Below are 20,525 nucleotides of genomic sequence, written 5' to 3'. Positions count from 1 at the left end.
TAGTTTGCACATCCATTCCATTCGAGTCTCTCTAGAAGGTAGAAACAAATATCCTACTAGCTAGCTCGTAATGGGTTCCATGACACTTCCCAAAGAGCTTCCCACCATCAATTTCTCCCTCCAAGACTTGAAGCCTGGCTCAAGCTCCTGGGCTTCCACCTGCAAACAAGTCCGCTATGCACTCGAAGAATACGGTTGCTTTGTGGCTCTGTACCAACAAGTTTCCCCACAGCTCATGGACAATATCTTTGGCCAATCCAGGGATTTGTTCGAGGTTCCCCTCGAAAACAAAGTCAAGAACACCAGCGAGGAGCCTTACCGTGGCTATATCGGACCAAACCCGCTCATGCCGCTCTATGAAGGCATGGCCATTGACAACGTCACATCCCCACAAGAAACTCAAAAATTCAGGGACCTCATGTGGCCTAATGGAAAGACCAAATTCTGGTAACGTACCTTGCTACTTATGTTCAGGGATCTCATTACTTATATATTATCTGTGTCATGTGTATGTACCGTGTACATTCTTTTACTTGATATCAATTAATATATAACTTAGAAAATTCTATAATGTGTTAACGTATGACATGCATACAATTGCCTTAAAAATGGTAAAATGAGTCCTCAAAATAGTAATATTAGTCCTTAAAGTAGTAACATGAGTCCTTAAAGTGGTAAATTTTCTTAGTTACCACATGAGTCCTCAAAATAGTAATATTAGTCCTCAAAGTGGTAACATGAGTCCTTAAAGTGGCAAATTTTCTTAGTTTACCATATGAGTCCTCAAAATAGTAATATTAGTCCTCAAAGTGGTAACATGAGTCTTTAAAGGGGTAAAAATAGTTGATGTATGAGAAATGTTAACATACCATAACTTTACCCATATAACTTTACTTTGTTTAAATTATTGATCGATCGTATGTGTTGGTTATTTTTGCTTGCAGTGAAATCACAGATCTGTTTGCCAAGTTGCTCGGGGACTTGGAAAACACAGTGGAAAAAATGATGTTCGAAAGCTTTGGGGTACCCCAAGAGCAATATGAATCGTTGGCGAGTTCAAACAGTCATCTTCTTCGTTTTCTCAAGTACAATACACCAGAAGAGAGTGACACGGTCATAAGGTTTGCGAGCCACACAGACAAGAACTTCACCACCATTGTTGTTCAGCATGATGTCGGTGGCCTCGAGGTTCAGACTAAGGATGGTGATTGGATTAGTGTCGAGTCTGCACCTTCTCAGTTCCTCTTCATGGCTGGTGATGGACTTCAGGTACTTAAAACCTATTCCATTAATTTCCAAATTAGAGCTCTATAAGTTATAACAAGTATCCTAGTTATTCGTATACTACTATACCATACATATATTCCGACATGGAAGACAAAAGTCCCTCTAGTGAGTGAGAACAAAGAAGGATCCATCAATCGGCTGCTCTCTGCAAAACAACAAAGCAAATAATTATGCCTACTACAACATATATCTGGCCTCTAGCTTTAAATTAATCAAAATTTTAATTTTCAAGTTAGGTAACGATCGTATACGGGTTTTTTGTCACTAGCTAATACATTAAACTATTTTTTTTAAGTTTTGATTAAAATAATTTGAATAGTCATATATTAATCTAATTGATTTGGTAATAGGTATGGAGCAATGACAGAGTGAAAGCTTGCCACCATCGAGTGAAGCACTGCGGGGACAAGACTCGATACTCACTGGGAATGTTTACCTTTAACAATGGAGTATTCCAAGTACCTAAAGAGCTAGTAGACGACAGCCACCCACTCCTCTACAACCAGTTCGACAGTCGTGGCTTCATAAGATTTTACACCACAGAGGAGGCCAAGAAGGCAAAGTCACCCACCAAAGCCTATTGCGGTGTTAAAAACTAGCTGATCTGAATTGGTTCAGCTAGCTAGGAATCAAGATCCATGTTTTGCTTTGCGATCCCATATTTTTGTCCTTTGCTTTGTGGTTTAAATTAATTATAAGTGGTTAGGGTTCATTGTCTATGTAATATATATCATCATCTATCAATCTATTAAGAAATAAGTTATGTATTACGAGTATACAAGATGATTTTGAGTTGATCTCTGATAATACGCATTTATATGCGTGTAATTATATCTAAAATATTATAAATAAGTTAATCTTCAAGTCAATTATTATGTAATTAATTTATTTTTATTTATTCTGTAGTAAATAAGCGGAGTTGTGGATTTTGGAAGAAGTTGTGCGAAATTAGAGCAAAATGAAGATTCCGAGAAAATGACGAAAAGTCAACATTAATCAACCATGATCAACTCGAGTGAGAAAATGGAGTCCAACTCATGGGGCTATATGTTAGAGTGTCGCGACAAAGAAAGAAAAAAATACAAAAGAAGACCAAGAACGGGAAAAGCAAGGAAAAGAAATGGTGCTTAATTAATTAAGTTAATTAATCAAATTATTAATTACTTAATTAATCATGCAAAGAAGCAGACAAATGCAATCTTCACCTTGATTTCCAAAAACCACGTGCATGCCATCAGCCTCTTCTCTTTCTTAAGTCAACCAAATACTGCCACGTGGCAGTCTTGTTGCTTTTTCTTACTCTTGGAAGACCACCGAAACAGCTCCTTCACTCCCGTTTCTTCCTCTTTGAATCTTAGCCGTCCATTGATAATTAGTTCACTATCCTCTCTTCCCAGCTAGAGTCACAGACGGCACATATATATAGAGAATTAGAGATTTTCACAGAACCCTACAGAGAGCAGCGCCGCATCAGACCTCATTTCCTTCTCCACACCTCTTCACCAATTTTCTCTCCTCACCAAGATTCACCTCACCAAAATTCCTCTTTCTCATCTTTTCTTCACCTCACCAAGATCCACCTCACTAAAATTCTATCTTCTCATTAATTTCACAAAATTCAAAGGGGAAGCCCAAACATTAAGAGCTTCATCACTATCAAGTTTGGGTAAAAGTGGGCAGTCATAAATCAAGGTTAGCCATAATTGCTTTATAGCAATTTGTGGCTTGTTCTTGTTACTTCTACTTCTCTTCACTTTGTTCCTCTTTAAATTTTGTATATTGATGTTTGTTTAATGATGGGTAGTGAGTAGTTTTGTTGTTGGGGGCTAGGGTTGTGTACCTCGGTCCAAATCTTGTGTAAAAGATGCTTATTTTAATGTAATGATGCAATTTTCATATGATGGATGCTTATATCTATTTTTGTTGGGTTAAAATGCATGTCTAGGAGTCTAGTCAACTCTAGGGTGTGTATTTTGAGCATGTCTAGAATGGAGTTAGAGGCTTGACCCCCTCTAATTCCTAAGCTAGAAACCTTCAATTTCGTATTCGAGGAGTTATAAGCATGGTGATTTACACCCGTTGCGTGAATGCGCGGGCAGGTCGCTTAGTAGTCTAATTCCTCGATCTTTAGGCCTCTTGATGTGAATTAGAGACCCTTGAACTGGCTCTAATTCATGCCAAGTGAGTTCCTATACGACTCTTGAACCGGAGTAGAAATACCATGAAAGGGAAAGGAAGTTGCAAAAGTTGGAGTTACGTCAATATATTCATTTGTGTATTTCTGTTTAAGTCTCTTAGCTTGACATGGATTGGTTTGCTTTCTATTTCTGCAGGAGGAGAAGGAGAAAGCCCTTTTGCTATCCAAGAGCATTGATGCCTTAGGGTAAGTCTATCGTCCCCATCCTCCCTTCCCTCATTCTTCTTCTTCTTCTTCTTCTTCTTCTTCTTCTTCTTTTTCAAATTATTATTTACTGTCTTTCTTGGTGGTTATGCCTGTTTTCTACACAAGCAGTGCTTGATGCAATTTATATGTTTATCAGGAAATATAAGCTTCCGGAGGGTGCATATTCTCTTTTGCAGTCATCAAAAGATATTGGCCAGGTTTGTATATATTAAAATGTTGATCACTTTTTTTCTTTTTTTTTTGAATATAACATGCCTCTCAGTCTTTTTTTTTTAATATAACATCCTTCCTGGGAAATGGACGTCAAAGTACATTGCTGGCATTTATCTTACTTTGTTATTTTTTATTTTCCTAGGTTGCTTATGTAAAAAATGATCCAAGTGGTGGAAGTGAGGTTGAAACATCAGGACCTGGAGGACCTGTACCAGCAAGGTTTTTCTTCCATGCTCAAACCTTGAGGTTGTGAGTAGAACATTATAGAGCAAGGATGATCTAGCTAGCATGTTCTATTTGAAAATCAGTTTAATTATACTATGATTTTGTAATATGAAGTTATTTAATTGATAAAATTTTACTACATGAATGCTTTTGTTTACTATGCTTGAATGAAAGAGTTTAATTGAAAGTATTGTCTATTAGAAGAGTGAATGATCGAAGACATCTTTTATGACACGCAAAAGGGTCTTTTACGGCACATAATCAAAGTTGTAAAACATCTTTCATGGCATGCAAAAGGGTCTTTTACGGCACATAATCAAAGTTGTAAAACATCTTTCATGGCATGCAAAAGGGTCTTTTACGGCACATAATCAAAGTTGTAAAACATCTTTCACGGCATGCAAAAGAGTGTTTTACGATACGCAAAAAATATTTTTTACGGCGCACATTTGTGTGTCACAAGAGAAATTTGTCTTTTACGACACGCTTTTTTGTGCAGTAAAGTTGCATTTTATGGTACACACTGTGTGTCGTAAAAGACCAGCTTTGTTGTAGTGAATTGACTTGAGGATTAACTTAATTCTAATATTTAGAGTGCAATTACGCGCATAAAAATGCGTATAATCAAAATGCAGCATCCCTCTTAGGAACATAATCTTCCATGTAATAATAAACTGCCTGTGAAGAAAGAAGCTTAATTAGTTCTAGAAATTGCATAAATTGCCTGAAACAAAGAAAAGATTACACAAGTAAAATCAACAACAACCAAACAGAAAATTGCATAGATTACACACCAAAACTAACTAAAAATTGGTGATTCGCATCTCATTGCTAGTACATATAAGAGCTTCAAAACAAGCAGAGACGTACACGCATGGACTACATCAAGGTGGGAAGACTTAGTAAAATTATAGAGCAAAGAGCAGCAGCTACACTAACATGTGATAATTTACTTGATTATCTATTTCTTACCTGATCCCACTGATTTATGCACCATAGCATACAAGGAGGCGATAGCCTTTTCATTTCAGGGCTGCCATTCTGTGTTGGAATAATTGGGAGTGCTTGAAGAAATATAAACAACCATTATCAATTTGATAAAACCCCTAAAGCCTAATAACCAACCAATTGGTAGTGCATAAAGAAAAACAACAGTACAAAACCCGCCATTATCAAACCATGATGAAATGAAAGAATGTGGCATTGATACTCTAGGAGCTTTGCAACATGGGCGTACGTACAAGAATTCAAGAAACAAAGACATTCCAAATGAGACAAAAAGAAAGAAAAGAAAAACATATAAATATGAGTAGGTATATAATGCATTCAAGTTCCATTCCATGATCAGACGAACTATGAGATTATGAACTCAAGAAACCCACCTGAAAAATCAAACTAGTCAAACTTTACATTAAGCGCACAAAGCCACAAAGAGTCAGTTACAACTTATTATAGATGCAATGTTATAAGAAGAAGTACACTTTCTGAAAAGATTAAAGACCAAGAAGATGACTAAAATTCAGAGAAAAATGCATTCACTATATCAATGTACTAAACCAAAAGACTAGAAATCGAAAAATCTCGCACTTAAATCCCCAAACTTGACAGCTCAAAATTGAAAACAAATCCAAAATAGACAAGGGTCTCTGATATTTATTGAATTCTAATAGCTTCCAATCTTTAAACTTACTTTCAACTGAAGCACCCAGCCAACTAATGCCACTCTAACTTCTAAATATATCATTGATTTAATAGTTCTATTTTTCTTGCCACTAATTCATGGACATGAAAGAAACAACCAAAGGCATGTTCATGTCTTTACTTTATGCTAGACGTGACCATGTATGGGGCCCTTTTAGAAGTCAGAAATTGTCGGTAAGTAGATAAAGTATCCAGAAACTAAAAATGCAAACTAAAAACAGAATACAAATATATTAAGTAGTATATATGAAAATGAAAAGGAATTGACGGGAAATTCACAGAGAGAGATTTGATGGCATGGTTGAACAAAGAGGGATTTGGGTTCGGGAAAGAGGTAAAAGACATGGTGGGTATAGCGGAGGGGGGGGGGGGGGGGGGTTGAAGGAGGAGGAGGAGAGAGGCGTAGATCGAGATAGATGACAGTGGAGGCTAAGGAGGCGTTGTGGCCGGTAGAGAATGTGGCCATCAAATTCCAACTAAACATGCTGCAGAAAGTAAAAACAAATATGGTACCAGAAAACTTACGAGTACTGTGACCTATCCTTCCTCAACACTTCCTCCTTCCTCCGGTCTTCTCCTTTTCAATTTAGGGCTTTTCTTAGCAGAAGGAAAATTTGTACAGGAAGAAAATTGAACAAGTTCATACCTGCACTTTCAATTTAGGGTTTTTCTAAGAGAGATATACGTAATTTAGAAATTTGCAAAAAAAAAAAATGTTTATACAGGCTAACAGATAAGCAGAGTACCATTATTGAATATTATAGACCGTTAGATAAAATATAATTATATCAAACGGCCTAAAATATTCAAGAAAATTAGTGTATGTCATACATTAAGATACACTAGAATTTTCCTGCATAATAATGGGTGTCTTATGCATGCAAAGTATGCAACATGCTTGGGGACCAAAATGCCCAACTAGGCAACTATTGATGTCGATTGGTCCATATGAAATCTTTCTTTGGTTATACTAACAATCTTTGGAGGAGTGCATCCATCACTTTCATTTTCATTGTTATGGATTCTCAATTAGAGAGGAAAAAAAAAATCACTCTTATTCAAAAAAAAAAAAAAAAAAAATTTTCAATGCGATTTGAAATTGATTTTTTTTTCTCTATCATCTATGTTGCTATTTTTTTTTGTTGTTGAAAATGTCATTCATTGTACAATATAATACCAACACATCCGTAAGGGTGGTTAGAAAGACCCTTTATCACTATCAAAAACCATTTCGGTTTGGTTTTGAATCTAAAATTAAAATTGCAGTTTTATTTTTGACTGTTTTTATTCTTTTGAGAGCGGTTAATTCATATACAGGCCCGATCAAGAGAGGACGTCCGCACTTTCGCTAAAGTGCGGACGACGGCGTTGCAGCCCCGCTCAGGCCTCGACGGCCGCGCGAATCGGGCTGGAAGGAGGCCAGAAGCATCCCAGACGGCTTCTGGACAGCTATCAAGGTCGGAGGAGGTCGAGGTTGCAGGTTTCTGGGCACCAACCTCACCTGCAACTGCAACCTGACTTGCAGCGCTGCAACCTCATCGCCGGCGACTTCACCCGACTGCAGCCTGGTCCGTCCGACCCCTAGCCTCCCTCCGGCAACTGGCGCAGCACCGTCGTGGCTTGAGTTGGGCTGCAGCAACCTCGTCCGCACTTTAGCGAAAGTGAGGACGTCCTCTCTCGATCCGCTCCGTATATATATATATATATATATATATATATATATATATATATATATATATATATATATATATATATATATATTGTGCTTTTATATAAGGGATGTATCATGCTCAGTTTGGTGTTGGTCAATTTGGAGAAAAATGAGTCCCATTCGGCTGATTTCCATGACCATTGTCCGACCAACAAGTCACAACTAATGATGAGTTAGCTAATAGAATTGAGTTGACTCCATGCGATCTGTAACTCATCAAACTCGATTACATTGAAACGGCGCTTCGTTTCAATAAACCAGCAAAGAAAGAACAAAGCAGCAACCTGGTTCAACACCTAAAAGCCACTTGCCAGCCGCTTAGCAGTGATGGAAAATGAAGATAACACCACTTGTGTTTTCATCAGCTGTTATGGCTGAGGAGCCGAGTAATTTGTCCACGCAGTTGCTCATGGTGTAAGAGTGGCCGACATCCTCGGCCCTATTTACACTATTGAAGACATAGTCAATAGCCTCTTCCCCATGATGAGGATTGTGAATGACCAAGGCATTTCGAAACCATTGCTTGCAATGTGCAAGTAACTGAGCTAGTTGATGACATCTTCAGTGCAGCATAAACCACTCAGTTGTGGATGCATGGTACGTCTTTCTGGCATTTCTTTAACACATGGTCTGAAATCTCTCGTTCTGGCTCTGATTTAAAATTTCTCAACCTCCTCCCACTTTCAGCCCCGGCCAGTTTCGTGATATGGCCTAGTTGATCTCCCAGTTCATATACCCTTTTCCAACAGCGAGATATTCATTGGCAACAATAATAAGCATCTTACTCCAATGCTATTTTCTGATTCTTTAAGAATATGAGTATTTCATTTTCCCAAATAAAAAGTTGCACAACTCAAAGCAAAGGTCAATGCATGCTGAGATGGCCACTAACAACATTTCGTCCCTCCAGGCAATCATGACACATATTTGGCCAGCCGCAATACGTAGCATGCATTTCGATCTAAACCCTAATCAGGAGGCTACTTTTGGGTTATGGCAGGGATGAGGGAGAGACTGAGGCCACCATTGCCGAACGAATAATGTGGGAACACAATTTTAGGGGTTACTGTGACGTCCATTGCGGGTGAGGTTCTACACAATGGACTATGCTGGGCGGCTTTGCATATAAACAAAGTGATTGCTTCCCTGACAGTTGAAAAGGTGAGGGAAAAATGAAAACGAGGAGAATGTTGGAAAATTTGGTCGATGGATGCTACTTCCGTCACCAGATTTCACCTCCTACAAGATCTAAAAAATACAATATATTAGTAACAAATAATAATCATAATATTATTGTCATAATAGATTAAATAACAAGGATTATAGAACTTATCTCTTGGATTTATAGGCTTCCGAATGACACATTACTCGAAAAGAGTTTAAGGTTGAGGCGTGTAAACACTGCCCTTAAGAGTAGATTTCGCCCCTCGCAGACAATGCCTCGGTGTAGCAGGTTTGTGGCGCCCTACCCTCCAGGGTACAACAACCTCGATTTTTGTAGTTGTACACTCACAATACTCGGATCGTATCGAACAGCTTGAAACTTTCTTTTGGTGGAATAGATAAATTAAAGGAAACACATGAGTATTTTGAGCTCAGAAAAGGAAACAAAGGAAATTGAATTTCTTGTTGTCTATTTTGATTTGGAGAGCTAGAGATTATATAGAGCAAGGATGATTAATGCAATAACAATTTGCCAATAGCAATTAAGCTTTGTAACTTATGTAACAGAAATGAATATAATGACATTGATTAGGAAAAATCAAAACCGAAGGTATCAAATAAGGAATGAACCAATATAATTACAGAGTTAACCAAATGAATAATCCAAACTGATGAAATCTTTGTAATAATCACAATCAATGAGAGTTAATGACAAAAAAAGAATTAATGACTATTACTATATGCAAATAACAGTTCAAAGGAGGTTTTTAAAATAGCAGGTATTTTAAAATAGGGTAAAATCCTCATATAGTACCCGAACTATTACGAAATGCACTTTTTGGTACCTACAAATTTTCAGGGAGTCCAGTGGTACATGTACTATCCCTCCGTTAGCCCTTATAGTACGGCCATTAATCCGTTAAAAATGCCTACGTGGCGGTCATGTGACACTCATGTGAGTAAAATAGTAAGGGTAAAATAGTCTTTTCATTCATAATTAGAATTATAGAATTTAATATATTGAATATCTATAATTAAAAAACATTTTGACACATAAAAAAAGATAAATAATACCCAATTTATTCTTCACTGTTATCGGGATACTTGGGTCAATTAATTTAAGTACTTTTATTTTTGTTTAGTTTTTTATTTTATTTTATGAAAATTTAATATATACTAATTTGGAGAAAACTTTTTTCTCGAACAATTAATAAGATTAATCAATAGAGATGGTAGGTAAATCTAGATATTCACTAAATTCAAGTCTAGGTATTTCTTTTAACCTAGTCTAATTTATTTTAATAAAAAATTTGTAAAAGAAATATGAAAAATAGGTATTTTACGATTTTACCCATACTTTAACGGAATAATTGACGGAAGTACTAAAATGGCTAACGGAGGGATAATACAGGTACCACTAGACTCCCTAAAAATTTGTAGGTACCAAAAAGTGCATTTCGTAATAGTTCAGGTACCATATAAAGATTTTACCCTTTAAAATATTCTAATTAAATTCCAACATAGAATTGGGTGAAAACCCCAACAATATTTCCGGAAATTCTGAGTATACCGATTAGTGCTGCCTTGATCTTAGCCTCATAGCTAGGAAGCTCACCACGGTGGCGCGGTTCAATGTGTATGCATGACAATGATTTTGGTGCTGTGCGACGTGGAACAATATTATATATGTTTTTCTTTTCTTTCCAAACCGTCCACCGCCTAGTGGCTACAGGCTTACATCTAGAAGCCTGTTCAATCTCAAAAGTTATGTTACCAAATTGATGAGAACCGAAGGAAGTGCATGCCAATGGTAGGGTTAGTGGCGCGATTTGGCAAAGATTTAATTCTCTTTCAGAATAAAAAATAGACGCGGCTTCTAGAAGGGCTGACATGGATAAATGAGAAACAATTTTTTTTTACATAAAGCATTGGCATACAATGGATGCTTTTAATTAGTGGGTCTTGATTCTGATGATGAGGTAGAACCGTAGAAATGATGCATGTGATTTTTGTGTCAAAAAAGCATTCATTATAAAACCCTTTGCTTCAAAAACTGCAAAAAGAAGCACACCGTTGCCAGAAAAAAAGTAAAATAAAATAAAAAAAGCACACCAACCAGGAAATTCCGGCTCCTAGTTTGGTTTAGTAGTACACCAGCCTCAGCATCCTCAATCAATTTTATTAACGCCATGGTGGACCAATTGGTCTTATTTCTCACAAAACTATGAAGACCCCTGTGACCAACAGAGTATATTAACGAATAATCAATTATTATTTAGGGAATTAGAGAAACGTTTAGGCCAACACACAGTTTGCACATCCATTCCAGTCTATCTAGCAACAAATATCCTACTAGCTCGTAATTAATGGGTTCCATGACACTTCCCAAAGAGCTTCCCAACATCAATTTCTCCCTCCAAGACTTGAAGCCTGGCTCAAGCTCCTGGGCTTCCACCTGCAAACAAGTCCGCTATGCACTCGAAGAATACGGTTGCTTTGTGGCTTTGTACCAACTAGTTTCCCCACAGCTCATGGACAATATCTTTGGCCAATCCAGGGATTTGTTCGAAGTTCCCCTCGAAAACAAAGTCAAGAACACCAGCGAGGAGCCTTACCGTGGCTATATCGGACCAAACCCGCTCATGCCGCTCTATGAAGGCATGGCCATTGACAACGTCACATCCCCACAAGAAACTCAAAAGTTCAGGGACCTCATGTGGCCTAATGGAAAGACCAAATTCTGGTAACGTACCTTGCTACTTATGTTCAGGGATCTCATTAGTTATAATATATATGTGTCATGTATGTGTACTGTGTACGTTCTTTTATTGGATATCAATCAATTAACTTTACTTTGTTCAAATTAATGATCAATCATATGTGTTGCTTATTTTTGCTTGCAGTGAAATCACAGATCTGTTTGCCAAGTTGCTCGGGGACTTGGAAAACACAGTGGAAAAAATGATGTTCGAAAGCTTTGGGGTACCCCAAGAGCAATATGAATCGTTGGCGAGTTCAAACAGTCATCTTCTTCGTTTTCTCAAGTACAGGACACCAGAAGAGAGCGACACAGTCATAAGGTTTCCGAGCCACACAGACAAGAACTTCACCACCATTGTTGTTCAGCATGATGTCGGTGGCCTCGAGGTTCAGACTAAGGATGGTGATTGGAGTAGTGTCGAGTCTGCACCTTCTCAGTTCCTCTTCATGGCTGGTGATGGACTTCAGGTACTTAAAACCTATTCCATTAATTTCCAAATTAGAGCTCTATAAGTTATAACAAGTATCCTAGTTATTCGTATACTACTATATACCATACATATATTCCGACATGGAAGACAAAAACAAATAATTTGTTGTCCCTATAGTGAGTGAGAACAAAGAAGGATCCATCGATCGGCTGCTCTCTGCAAAACAACGAAGCAAATAATTATGCCTACTACAACATATATCTGGCCTCTAGCTTTAAATTAATCAAAATTTTAATTTTCAAGTTAGGTAACGACCGTATACGTAGGTTTTTTGTCACTAGTTAATACATTAAACTATTTTTTAAAGTTTTGATTAAAATAATTTGAATAGTCATATATTAATCTAATTGATTTGGTAATAGGTATGGAGCAATGACAGAGTGAAAGCTTGCCACCATCGAGTGAAGCACTGCGGGGACAAGACTCGATATTCACTGGGAATGTTTACGTTTAACAATGGAGTATTCCAAGTACCCAAAGAGCTAGTAGACGACAGCCACCCACTCCTCTACAACCAGTTCGACAGTCGTGGCTTCATAAGATTTTACACCACAGAGGAGGCCAAGAAGGCAAAGTCACCCATCGAAGCCTATTGCGGTGTTAAAAACTAGCTGATTTGAATTGGTTCAGCTAGCTAGGAATCAGGATCCATGTTTTGCTTTGCGATCCAATATTTATGTCCTTTGCTTTGTGGTTTAAATTAATTATAAGTGGTTAGGGTTCATTGTCTATGTAATATATATCATCATCTATTAATCTATTAAGAAATAAGTTATGTAATACGAGTATACAAGATGGTTTTGAGTTGATCTCTGCCAAGAATTAATCTATATATCAAAACGATCACAATTATATAGGGCTGACAAGAAAATACCTTAACCATAGAAAGCTTAATGTTAAAGAAGAAGAATCACATCGTGAAACTTGACATTACATACAAGTTATAGGAGCTTTGGCGTTCAAGAAGAACAACATTATCAAAAAATTGCTTTAAAAAGATTCCTAACTTATAGAAGACATCTTTTAAATTAGAATAATTTTAGGAATGATTAACATTAAATACGGTATTCAATGTCATATCAATTCCATAATTTTATGTGGGATCATTATAGTTTAAGGAAGATATACGGGGTATATTAAATACACTTTTAAGTTATCAATAAAAATATTAATTATAAATATGAAGGGTTGAGATCATCTTATAAGTGTTTGGTCATTTACACCGTCGGTGCATAGAATAATTTTCAGAATATATACATCAAATATGATATTAAATTACTAATCAGATTGCTAATTTTAACCCTATTAATTAATTCTTACCTTTTATGTGCAAAGACATTCAATAAGAGCATATTAGTCATGTAAAAAAGAAAAATTAATGAGAGTTGAGTCAGCAAGATGGAAAAGGAAATAAATCCGAGGTGGTAGTTGAGTCATTGGACCGCAATTGACAAGAAAAATTGATGCGGACTACAATCAATATAGGATCTAGCTTTTGGACTTTAATCAAATTAACTATAAAAAAATTATAGTGTAGAATTTCGACCGTGCGAGAGAATTTTATTAATTGAAAAATAAAAAATACATTTAATCAGGAAGGGGAGGGGGGGGGGGGGTATGTAATGAACCTTTCCCCCCAAATGCATATACAAAAGTAAAGAACAAACTCAACAATAAAATAAACGTGCAATGCAATACAATACAAGAGCACAAACCAACTAAATCTAACTTTATGAATCCGTGAAGTTTCGAACTCTTTAATTACCGATTCATTGTCAATAGATTCAACATACTCTTTCTCAATGTGAAGGACCATACAATCACCAAGAAACTCATCTTCCATCTCGCTTCTAAGTTTATTCTTAATGATGTTCATAGCTGGAAATGCTCTTTCAGTGGTTGTCGTAGAAACAAGAATAGTCAAAACTAGACAAATTAATCTATAAAGCATAGGGAAAAATTATGACTTCCTTGTTTGAACTAAGGAGAGCATCCTTCAAACAAAGATAAAATCAGTAGCAAAATAACTCACTACAACTCAGAACCAATTTTGAAAACAAAAGCAAAACAGCAACCTAAGGATCGCAACAAACAATTAACAATTAACAATTCTACAAAGACAAAAGCAAAGACAAACCTGAAAAAGTGCTCCAATCCAAGGATCAAGCAACCCAGCAATCCATTTCATCAGCCCAGAAAAAGTGCTCATTTACATTTTTAAATTACTGGGAAATCGAGAAAAACACCAATAAGGTCAATGAACCTATGATTGCTGCCACAATGAAATCCCAAAAAGACACAAAATTCATAACCTAACTGAACCTATAACAGGACCGGCCCCGGATTTTACCCTGAAATCTAAAATGGCCCTGCGGGGCCCCATTTAGATAAAATTCTACCAAAAAATTGGGCAGAACTTTCCCTAAACTGGACTACCTCAACCTACAATAACAAACTAAACACTTCTAACAACACAAGTCCAACCTCAAACTTCTGAAAACTACTTGCTCCCCATAATAAAAATCACACTCCAACTAAAATACCTATGGGTCACAGCCCTTAAATCTCGATCATAAGAACAATAAGTTACAATACGAACTAAAAATGAGATATATAATATTAAAATCAAAATCGGAATCAATAAGATAGACATATACACGCATTCATCAACCACAGAGATCTCAAATCATAACATACTAATCTCACAAATCAATAACCATCATAGCAACCAGATCATTCCCTATCTCTTGTGCCACAACAACAATATCGATCACCAGTCCATCCCCTCTCTCCTGGTGCCATAACAGCAATATCGGCCACCAATTCATCCCCTCTCTCTTGGTGCCTCAACATCAACAGTAGCCACCAGTACATCCCCTCTCTTCTGGTGCCACAAATTAAGATCACTAGTCCATCCCTCTCTCCTGGTGTCTCCAATCACATGATACATCCAAGTGAGCCTTTCTAATGAGGACCACTAAAATGAGGACTAGTTGAGGACTTTTGTTTGAGACTCACTTATCGATAACATTTCCGCAAATCAACTGTTAGATGTTTAGATATTTATGTGTAGATCAATTATGCAATTTTTCAACCAAATTGAAAATCGTTAAGACATTCATAATCGTGATTTATCAGTTATGAACATGAACGATTCATGTTTGACAGATTTGGTTCGTTCATTGATTTGATCTTGTTTAGTACCTTAACAATTAGCAATTTGAAAGAAAATTTTTTGAAGTGATCTACTCATGCATATATAAACATCTAAAACATCTAAAGGTTGATTTGGCGTAATGTAATCGAAAAGTGAGTCTCTCAAACCGTTGATTAGAAAGTCCTCAACTAGTCCTCATTTTGTCCTTATTAGAAGAACTCTCATACATCCAATCCAAACAATACAAATTTCACAAACATTTTTTTTTTTTTGATCAAGATCACACGGTATCCTCAATGGCTTCCTAGGCCCAGACATAAACTATCTCAATCAACAGTCATCACATCTATAATTCAATGATAATCCGAGGATCCATAAATCACAACCAAATTGATTATTATGATCACATACGTAGAATAACCTAAACAATAGTCATAACATTCAAATTCAATCCCAAGCATAAACATCATATCGCCGTCAAGTTAAAATCTGAGATATTCGACAAAAATCATAATTTATAAATAAAACACAAATCCGAAATGTTAACCGGAAATCGTAAATCAAAAGTGGAATCAAATCTAAGGAAATTGTAAATCATAATTAATTAATACTTAATTTTGATACTCTCGACGGAAAGTCTGAAAATCCAAAATGGGCTCAAACTTCTAGAGTTTCATGTACTCAATAATTCTAAAGATCTAATGAAAATTCATGTTGAACCAACGGTCGGATCATCACGGTTTGAAAACCCAAATCTGAACCTACAGAGTTTCCAATCAATTACTAAACGTATACTAATGTCAACAAAAAACATATTGACATCTTCCCAACATTGAGCTCTCTCTAACAGAGCAAAACAAAACACCAGAAGCGGCGGCACGCGCTTCCACAAGCGTCTGTGAGTGGGTCCCACGCGCCGCCATACTCAACCTGAAATGGATTGCAACACCTATACCAAAATGTTCATTTCAACGAGCCCAAAAAGTTTCCCTACTACATCAAAGTCCAAGAACAAGTGATAAAGCCGGATTTCACCTCAAAAGCCTCGGGAAACCGAAATTTCAATTTCTTAATTTGTCTTCCTCAAGCTAAATCGATTCACAAGGCATATATGGTTGAAACGAGGATGACAAAAGATTCAATTTTTGGGTTATGGCGTCGCTTGTGGTGGCCAGATGGTGGAGCTTTGGTCGAGTCAAGTGCGCGGACTGCCGAAGCCTTTTTTGTTTCGATGCGTCTCTGTGAGCGGCGGTTGGAGGAGAGGAAGCCCGGAAACCTCACCGACACGAGGAGGCTCGTTGATTGGCACCGGTGCGGCTGGACGGCGAAGAATCCACCTGGTTAGGGTTTTGGTCGGGTCTGGCCGTCGAGTCAAGAAAAGAGAGTTCCTACCTGAGGTTCTTCCACACTCACACCCCCCCCCCCCACCCAAAAAAAATGCTGCTAGGGTTTCTATAAATACTATGACGCAAAATGTCAATTTCACCCCTTCAAAAGTCCCTAAAAACTCTTACGTAATAATTAAACTTTCGTAGACCATAACTTACTCAAATGAACTCTGAATTTTGCGTTCTGCATGTCTACGAATTCAGTTCAACGTGCTCTACATCTTTTGTGAATGAAGTTTCCTAAAAAAATGAACAGGAAAAAAAGTCAACTATGGAGTTTCCTTAAATGTTCGAAATGTAAGTAAAAATAAAAATTTCGATCATTTACCATTCAAATGGCCAGTACATTGGTAAATCTAAGTATGGGGTGTAACAACCTAAAAAATGTACAATCCCAATTTGATACCTGCAAAATCGGATTTCTCTCAATTTGCTCCGCAAACTGAATCACATTAGTCCCTCTTGCGGCTTTGCTCCAAACACAAGCCCAACAAACCACCTGGAAATCAATAACGAATTAAAAACTTGAGAAAAACTTGATATAGTATTCCCCCAAAATTGAATCGATTGAAATTCAACAAAATTGCAATACATACTTACAATTTCAGGAGAGGAAGAAGAAGATTAGAAGAGTTGTATTTGAGCCTGGAATTGAAGACTTTTTGGAAGAAGAAGACTAGAAGAGGAAAAGAATCTCTGAGGAGCCACATAGGTATGAGCGAATGTGAGGGTTTGACTTCATTCAGGTGGGCTTGACAAAGCCAAAATACACTTACAAAAAAAGAAAAACAAAAAAAGGATAGCATATACATAGTTTTTTTTTTCTTACCCCAAAAATCTCAAGTGGGCTTGAGCCCAACTACACTAGTACCTAGATCCGCACCTGGTGTATCCAGGGGCTGAAGAAGGAAGTATGGATTTTGAAGGGTGCCTTTCGTCTGAGGCTCTACAAATTTGTATAATTTCAAGAATTTTTTTTTCTATTGGTACTATTTTTAGCCAATTCATGATACTAGAGCTATCATTTTGAGGTGACCCCCTCTGAGCTCACATGTGCATCAAGTCTTCGAGTTCAATGAATATAAGGTCAAGCTAGTGATGTAGAATGGATGGCTGAAAAGATTGAAGAACAAATGAAAAGGCAAAACTGAAACTTTGCACATTTGGCGTTAGATGTTCGAATGCTAATTACAATATCTTTCTAACAAGGGAATGGCGCTAGAAGCAAAACTCGTTGCTTTGCCATGATGTATCGGCTTTTTTGGACATCCGGGGTCGTTTATCAAAACTGAGTTTTTTTTTATTTCTGCCGAATTTTAGTTTTCTAGTTAGTTCTTATCTTTAATTTAATTTTTGGGCTTTTAGGATTGGTTGTTAGAGTCCTGGGGTGTATTTTCTAGTATTTAGGCGGTTGCAGACATTCATCTTTCATATTACTGTCATTCAAAGTTGAGAGTTTTTCTCGTATTTCTCTGGTAGACTCATGTTTTATCTTATATAAGTTTATAGCTTGTAAACTCAGGTTAATCCAATTGCGTCAGCTAGGTATAAAAGTTGTGCACACAAGTTGGGACCAATGATCCTCCAACCTCTATGATCGATGTTGGTGAATGATGGCCTCCCATGTCCACATAGGTCTATCTGAGATTTCATTTCAGTCCTAAGGACTGGTTTTGTTGCAGCTTGCTGCTGTGCCTTAATTTTTTTAATTTTATTTTTTTAATGTTTCAGGCCTCTTTGTTGTCCTTGTTGTCAGCTCTTCATTTCTTGTATTTCTTTGCTCGTTTTGAGCCTTCAATACAAGTATTTTTCAGACCAAAAGAAAAACGGACGCAGTGACTTGTGTACCAAATTGGCCGACAGGCAAATACTGCAATACCAATTTGAGGAAATTTATCTTTCAGTTTCAGATACCATTTTTTGCTCTTCATGAAACATGATTATACATTTATACCCATTACCTGCAGCATTCTGAGAAGTAACTCCTCCACGTACAGAAGTCCATTTGACAGAAATTAACTCATGACTCTCTCACACCTGGTAGTGCCACCCCTGAGGCAGTGATATCGGCCACCACCATATATTGGCAGGAAATCATTTTTTTTTTTCTTGAAATAAAGGCAGGACATCATATTTAAGAAAAATGTATTTATCCCCGGTCTAAATATACTTCATAAATTGAAAGTAATTTCACTAACACAAATTGGGATGCAAAATGAAAAAATACAATGGAAAAAGAAAAATAAGTCAAGGAGCATATTCTGCTTGTTCAAGGTATGGTTGGGTTCTAGTCATTGATGCTGAAGGCATTTTACTTCTCCCAACCCAGAATGTATTGAAGGCCACATCCTTTTCAGACTGCTTTTCCATAGCTCTAATTTGCCTCCTCCTCACTAACTTGTACATGACTATCATTACCAACCCTAGTATAACCATCCCACAAATTCCAGCAATAAGTCCTTTTCGCAACTTATCTTTGTTCTTTGGTGCTGGTGTTGGCGTTGGCGTTGGCGTTGGCGTAGGCATTGGTGTTGGCGTCGGTGTTATAGGAGATGGAACAACAAGAGAAAAATGCCCTTCACCATGTGTAAGACACTCATTTGCCTCAGTCATGTCTTTGATCTCAAAGCTCCCACCAACACCAAATTCAACACACTTTGGTTTTTCCCCTTGCACATGAATATGAGGAAACTGGATTGCAATTGGGTCACCCAGAGTGCTGAAATTGAGCTTTTGAGTTCCTATTGCACTTGAATTAGAATCATAAGCCAGGAAGCCAACAACAGGAGCAACCAATGTGTAATTGGACACTTGATAGTAAACTGAAGACCAATTGCCTAAATTCTCATACACTATAGTTAACCTTTTCACATATGGCATTGTTATAACCCTTGGTGGTATATAAACTGAACTGAAATTTACTCCTCTACTCAAAAACTTTGCACTAAGGATCCTAGCAAATGAAGCTTCCATACCGGAGAAATTAGCCGGAAGAGAAAGATTGTATAAGATGCCCGTATGAGGATTTCTTACACTGGTATTTGCATAATGATGAAAAAAAGTACTTAAGGACTCGGGATCATAGCCATATGAGGCTTGAAGAAATGATGTTGATGATAGAGAAAAGATAAGCCAGATAACATTGTACCAGCTTTTGAAGAACTCCATCAATCAGTACCACATTGAAAGTCTTCTTGTATTGCCTTTCTCGTCAGATTCTAGAATTGCAGTCACATATAACCATCTGTATATTGCCACACCCATTAAAGCTGTTCCTATTAATATACAAACTTCCCACAATTCAGAAACAAAAGAATGTAATCAACCCAACAAACTGAAAACACAATAATCAATGATCATATGATGTCATGAAGGCACAAGCTATTGTAAAATATAGCTTGAATTCAGCAGGTAAACCAAAATCACATCAAGAGATCAAATGTCCTTCAAAAAGACATGATCAGCCTAACTCTGAATTCTTCAAAACCTTATGTCCGTCATGATCTGCTCGGAACTTCCTAGGCCATATATGGACGGTACTGGGATGTATTATTGGAGAGGTTGAGGAAAATGTGGCAATGGAATATGGGAGAGATCTGTTTGTATTCTATGAATATGGAAAGACATGCTACAGTGGCACCAAATAAGAAGGGTTCTCCTCTCATTGAGTTATTAAACATGTTATTTCATTATTGCTATTTTTAATTTCGTTTTGATTCCTAGTTAGTGGGTGAGGGAAAGAGGAGAGACAGAAGGTGCCAACTGCCAATAACAAGGCCTTGGAGGGTTATACAGTTCCAAAGGAGAAGACAGAACCTCTTCAACCTGCATGTGCGTATAAAATTTGAGGACTATTTTTAGGCAAGTGATTTGGAAGCCACTTTGGCTAAAAGAAATTAACAAAATGAAAGCGTTTCTTTTGTTTATCATTCAATTAGTGTCTTTAGTTAAATCGTCAAACGAATTTTTTTGGACTCTTATACGTTTTTTTCACAATATTTCTGTATATTATCGATGTCTAAAC

At 37.1% G+C, this 20,525-nt stretch overlaps 3 protein-coding genes across 3 annotated transcripts; 2 read left to right on the top strand and 1 right to left on the bottom strand.

The window, feature by feature from the left end:
* LOC133718349 (deoxypodophyllotoxin synthase-like) lies at nt 1–2,156 on the top strand. Its single transcript, XM_062145178.1, has 3 exons — nt 1–447; nt 945–1,269; nt 1,638–2,156. Exons 1-3 carry the CDS (start codon nt 71–73, stop codon nt 1,884–1,886), a joined length of 951 nt encoding a protein of 316 aa, XP_062001162.1. The 5' UTR covers nt 1–70; the 3' UTR covers nt 1,887–2,156.
* Nucleotides 2,157–10,047: 7,891 nt separating this feature from the next.
* LOC133718696 (deoxypodophyllotoxin synthase-like) lies at nt 10,048–12,736 on the top strand. Its single transcript, XM_062145566.1, has 3 exons — nt 10,048–11,448; nt 11,609–11,933; nt 12,319–12,736. The coding sequence occupies exons 1-3, from the start codon at nt 11,072–11,074 to the stop codon at nt 12,565–12,567; spliced, it is 951 nt and encodes a 316-aa protein (XP_062001550.1). The 5' UTR covers nt 10,048–11,071; the 3' UTR covers nt 12,568–12,736.
* A 5,926-nt stretch (nt 12,737–18,662) lies between these two features.
* On the bottom strand, nt 18,663–20,223 carry LOC133713450 (uncharacterized). The gene has a single exon (XM_062139488.1). It carries the CDS (start codon nt 19,667–19,669, stop codon nt 18,749–18,751), a length of 921 nt encoding a protein of 306 aa, XP_061995472.1. The 5' UTR covers nt 19,670–20,223; the 3' UTR covers nt 18,663–18,748.
* Between the last annotated feature and the right edge of the window lie 302 nt (nt 20,224–20,525).

This window comes from Rosa rugosa, chromosome 6, assembly GCF_958449725.1.
Source record: "Rosa rugosa chromosome 6, drRosRugo1.1, whole genome shotgun sequence".
NCBI classification, from domain to species: Eukaryota; Viridiplantae; Streptophyta; class Magnoliopsida; order Rosales; family Rosaceae; genus Rosa; species Rosa rugosa.
This window is presented reverse-complemented; position numbering and strand designations above follow the sequence as displayed.

What these genes read in the sequence shown, in the direction of transcription:
- LOC133718349 (XM_062145178.1), top strand. Translation starts at nt 71, where the DNA reads ATGGGTTCCATGACACTTCCCAAAGAGCTTCCCACCATCAATTTCTCC. An exon ending in AATGGAAAGACCAAATTCTG is followed by an intron (nt 448 to 944) that starts GTAACGTACCTT and finishes TTTTGCTTGCAG; the next exon opens with TGAAATCACAGATCTGTTTG. An exon ending in TGGCTGGTGATGGACTTCAG is followed by an intron (nt 1,270 to 1,637) that starts GTACTTAAAACC and finishes ATTTGGTAATAG; the next exon opens with GTATGGAGCAATGACAGAGT.
- LOC133718696 (XM_062145566.1), top strand. Translation starts at nt 11,072, where the DNA reads ATGGGTTCCATGACACTTCCCAAAGAGCTTCCCAACATCAATTTCTCC. An exon ending in AATGGAAAGACCAAATTCTG is followed by an intron (nt 11,449 to 11,608) that starts GTAACGTACCTT and finishes TTTTGCTTGCAG; the next exon opens with TGAAATCACAGATCTGTTTG. An exon ending in TGGCTGGTGATGGACTTCAG is followed by an intron (nt 11,934 to 12,318) that starts GTACTTAAAACC and finishes ATTTGGTAATAG; the next exon opens with GTATGGAGCAATGACAGAGT.
- LOC133713450 (XM_062139488.1), bottom strand. Translation starts at nt 19,669, where the DNA reads ATGGAGTTCTTCAAAAGCTGGTACAATGTTATCTGGCTTATCTTTTCT.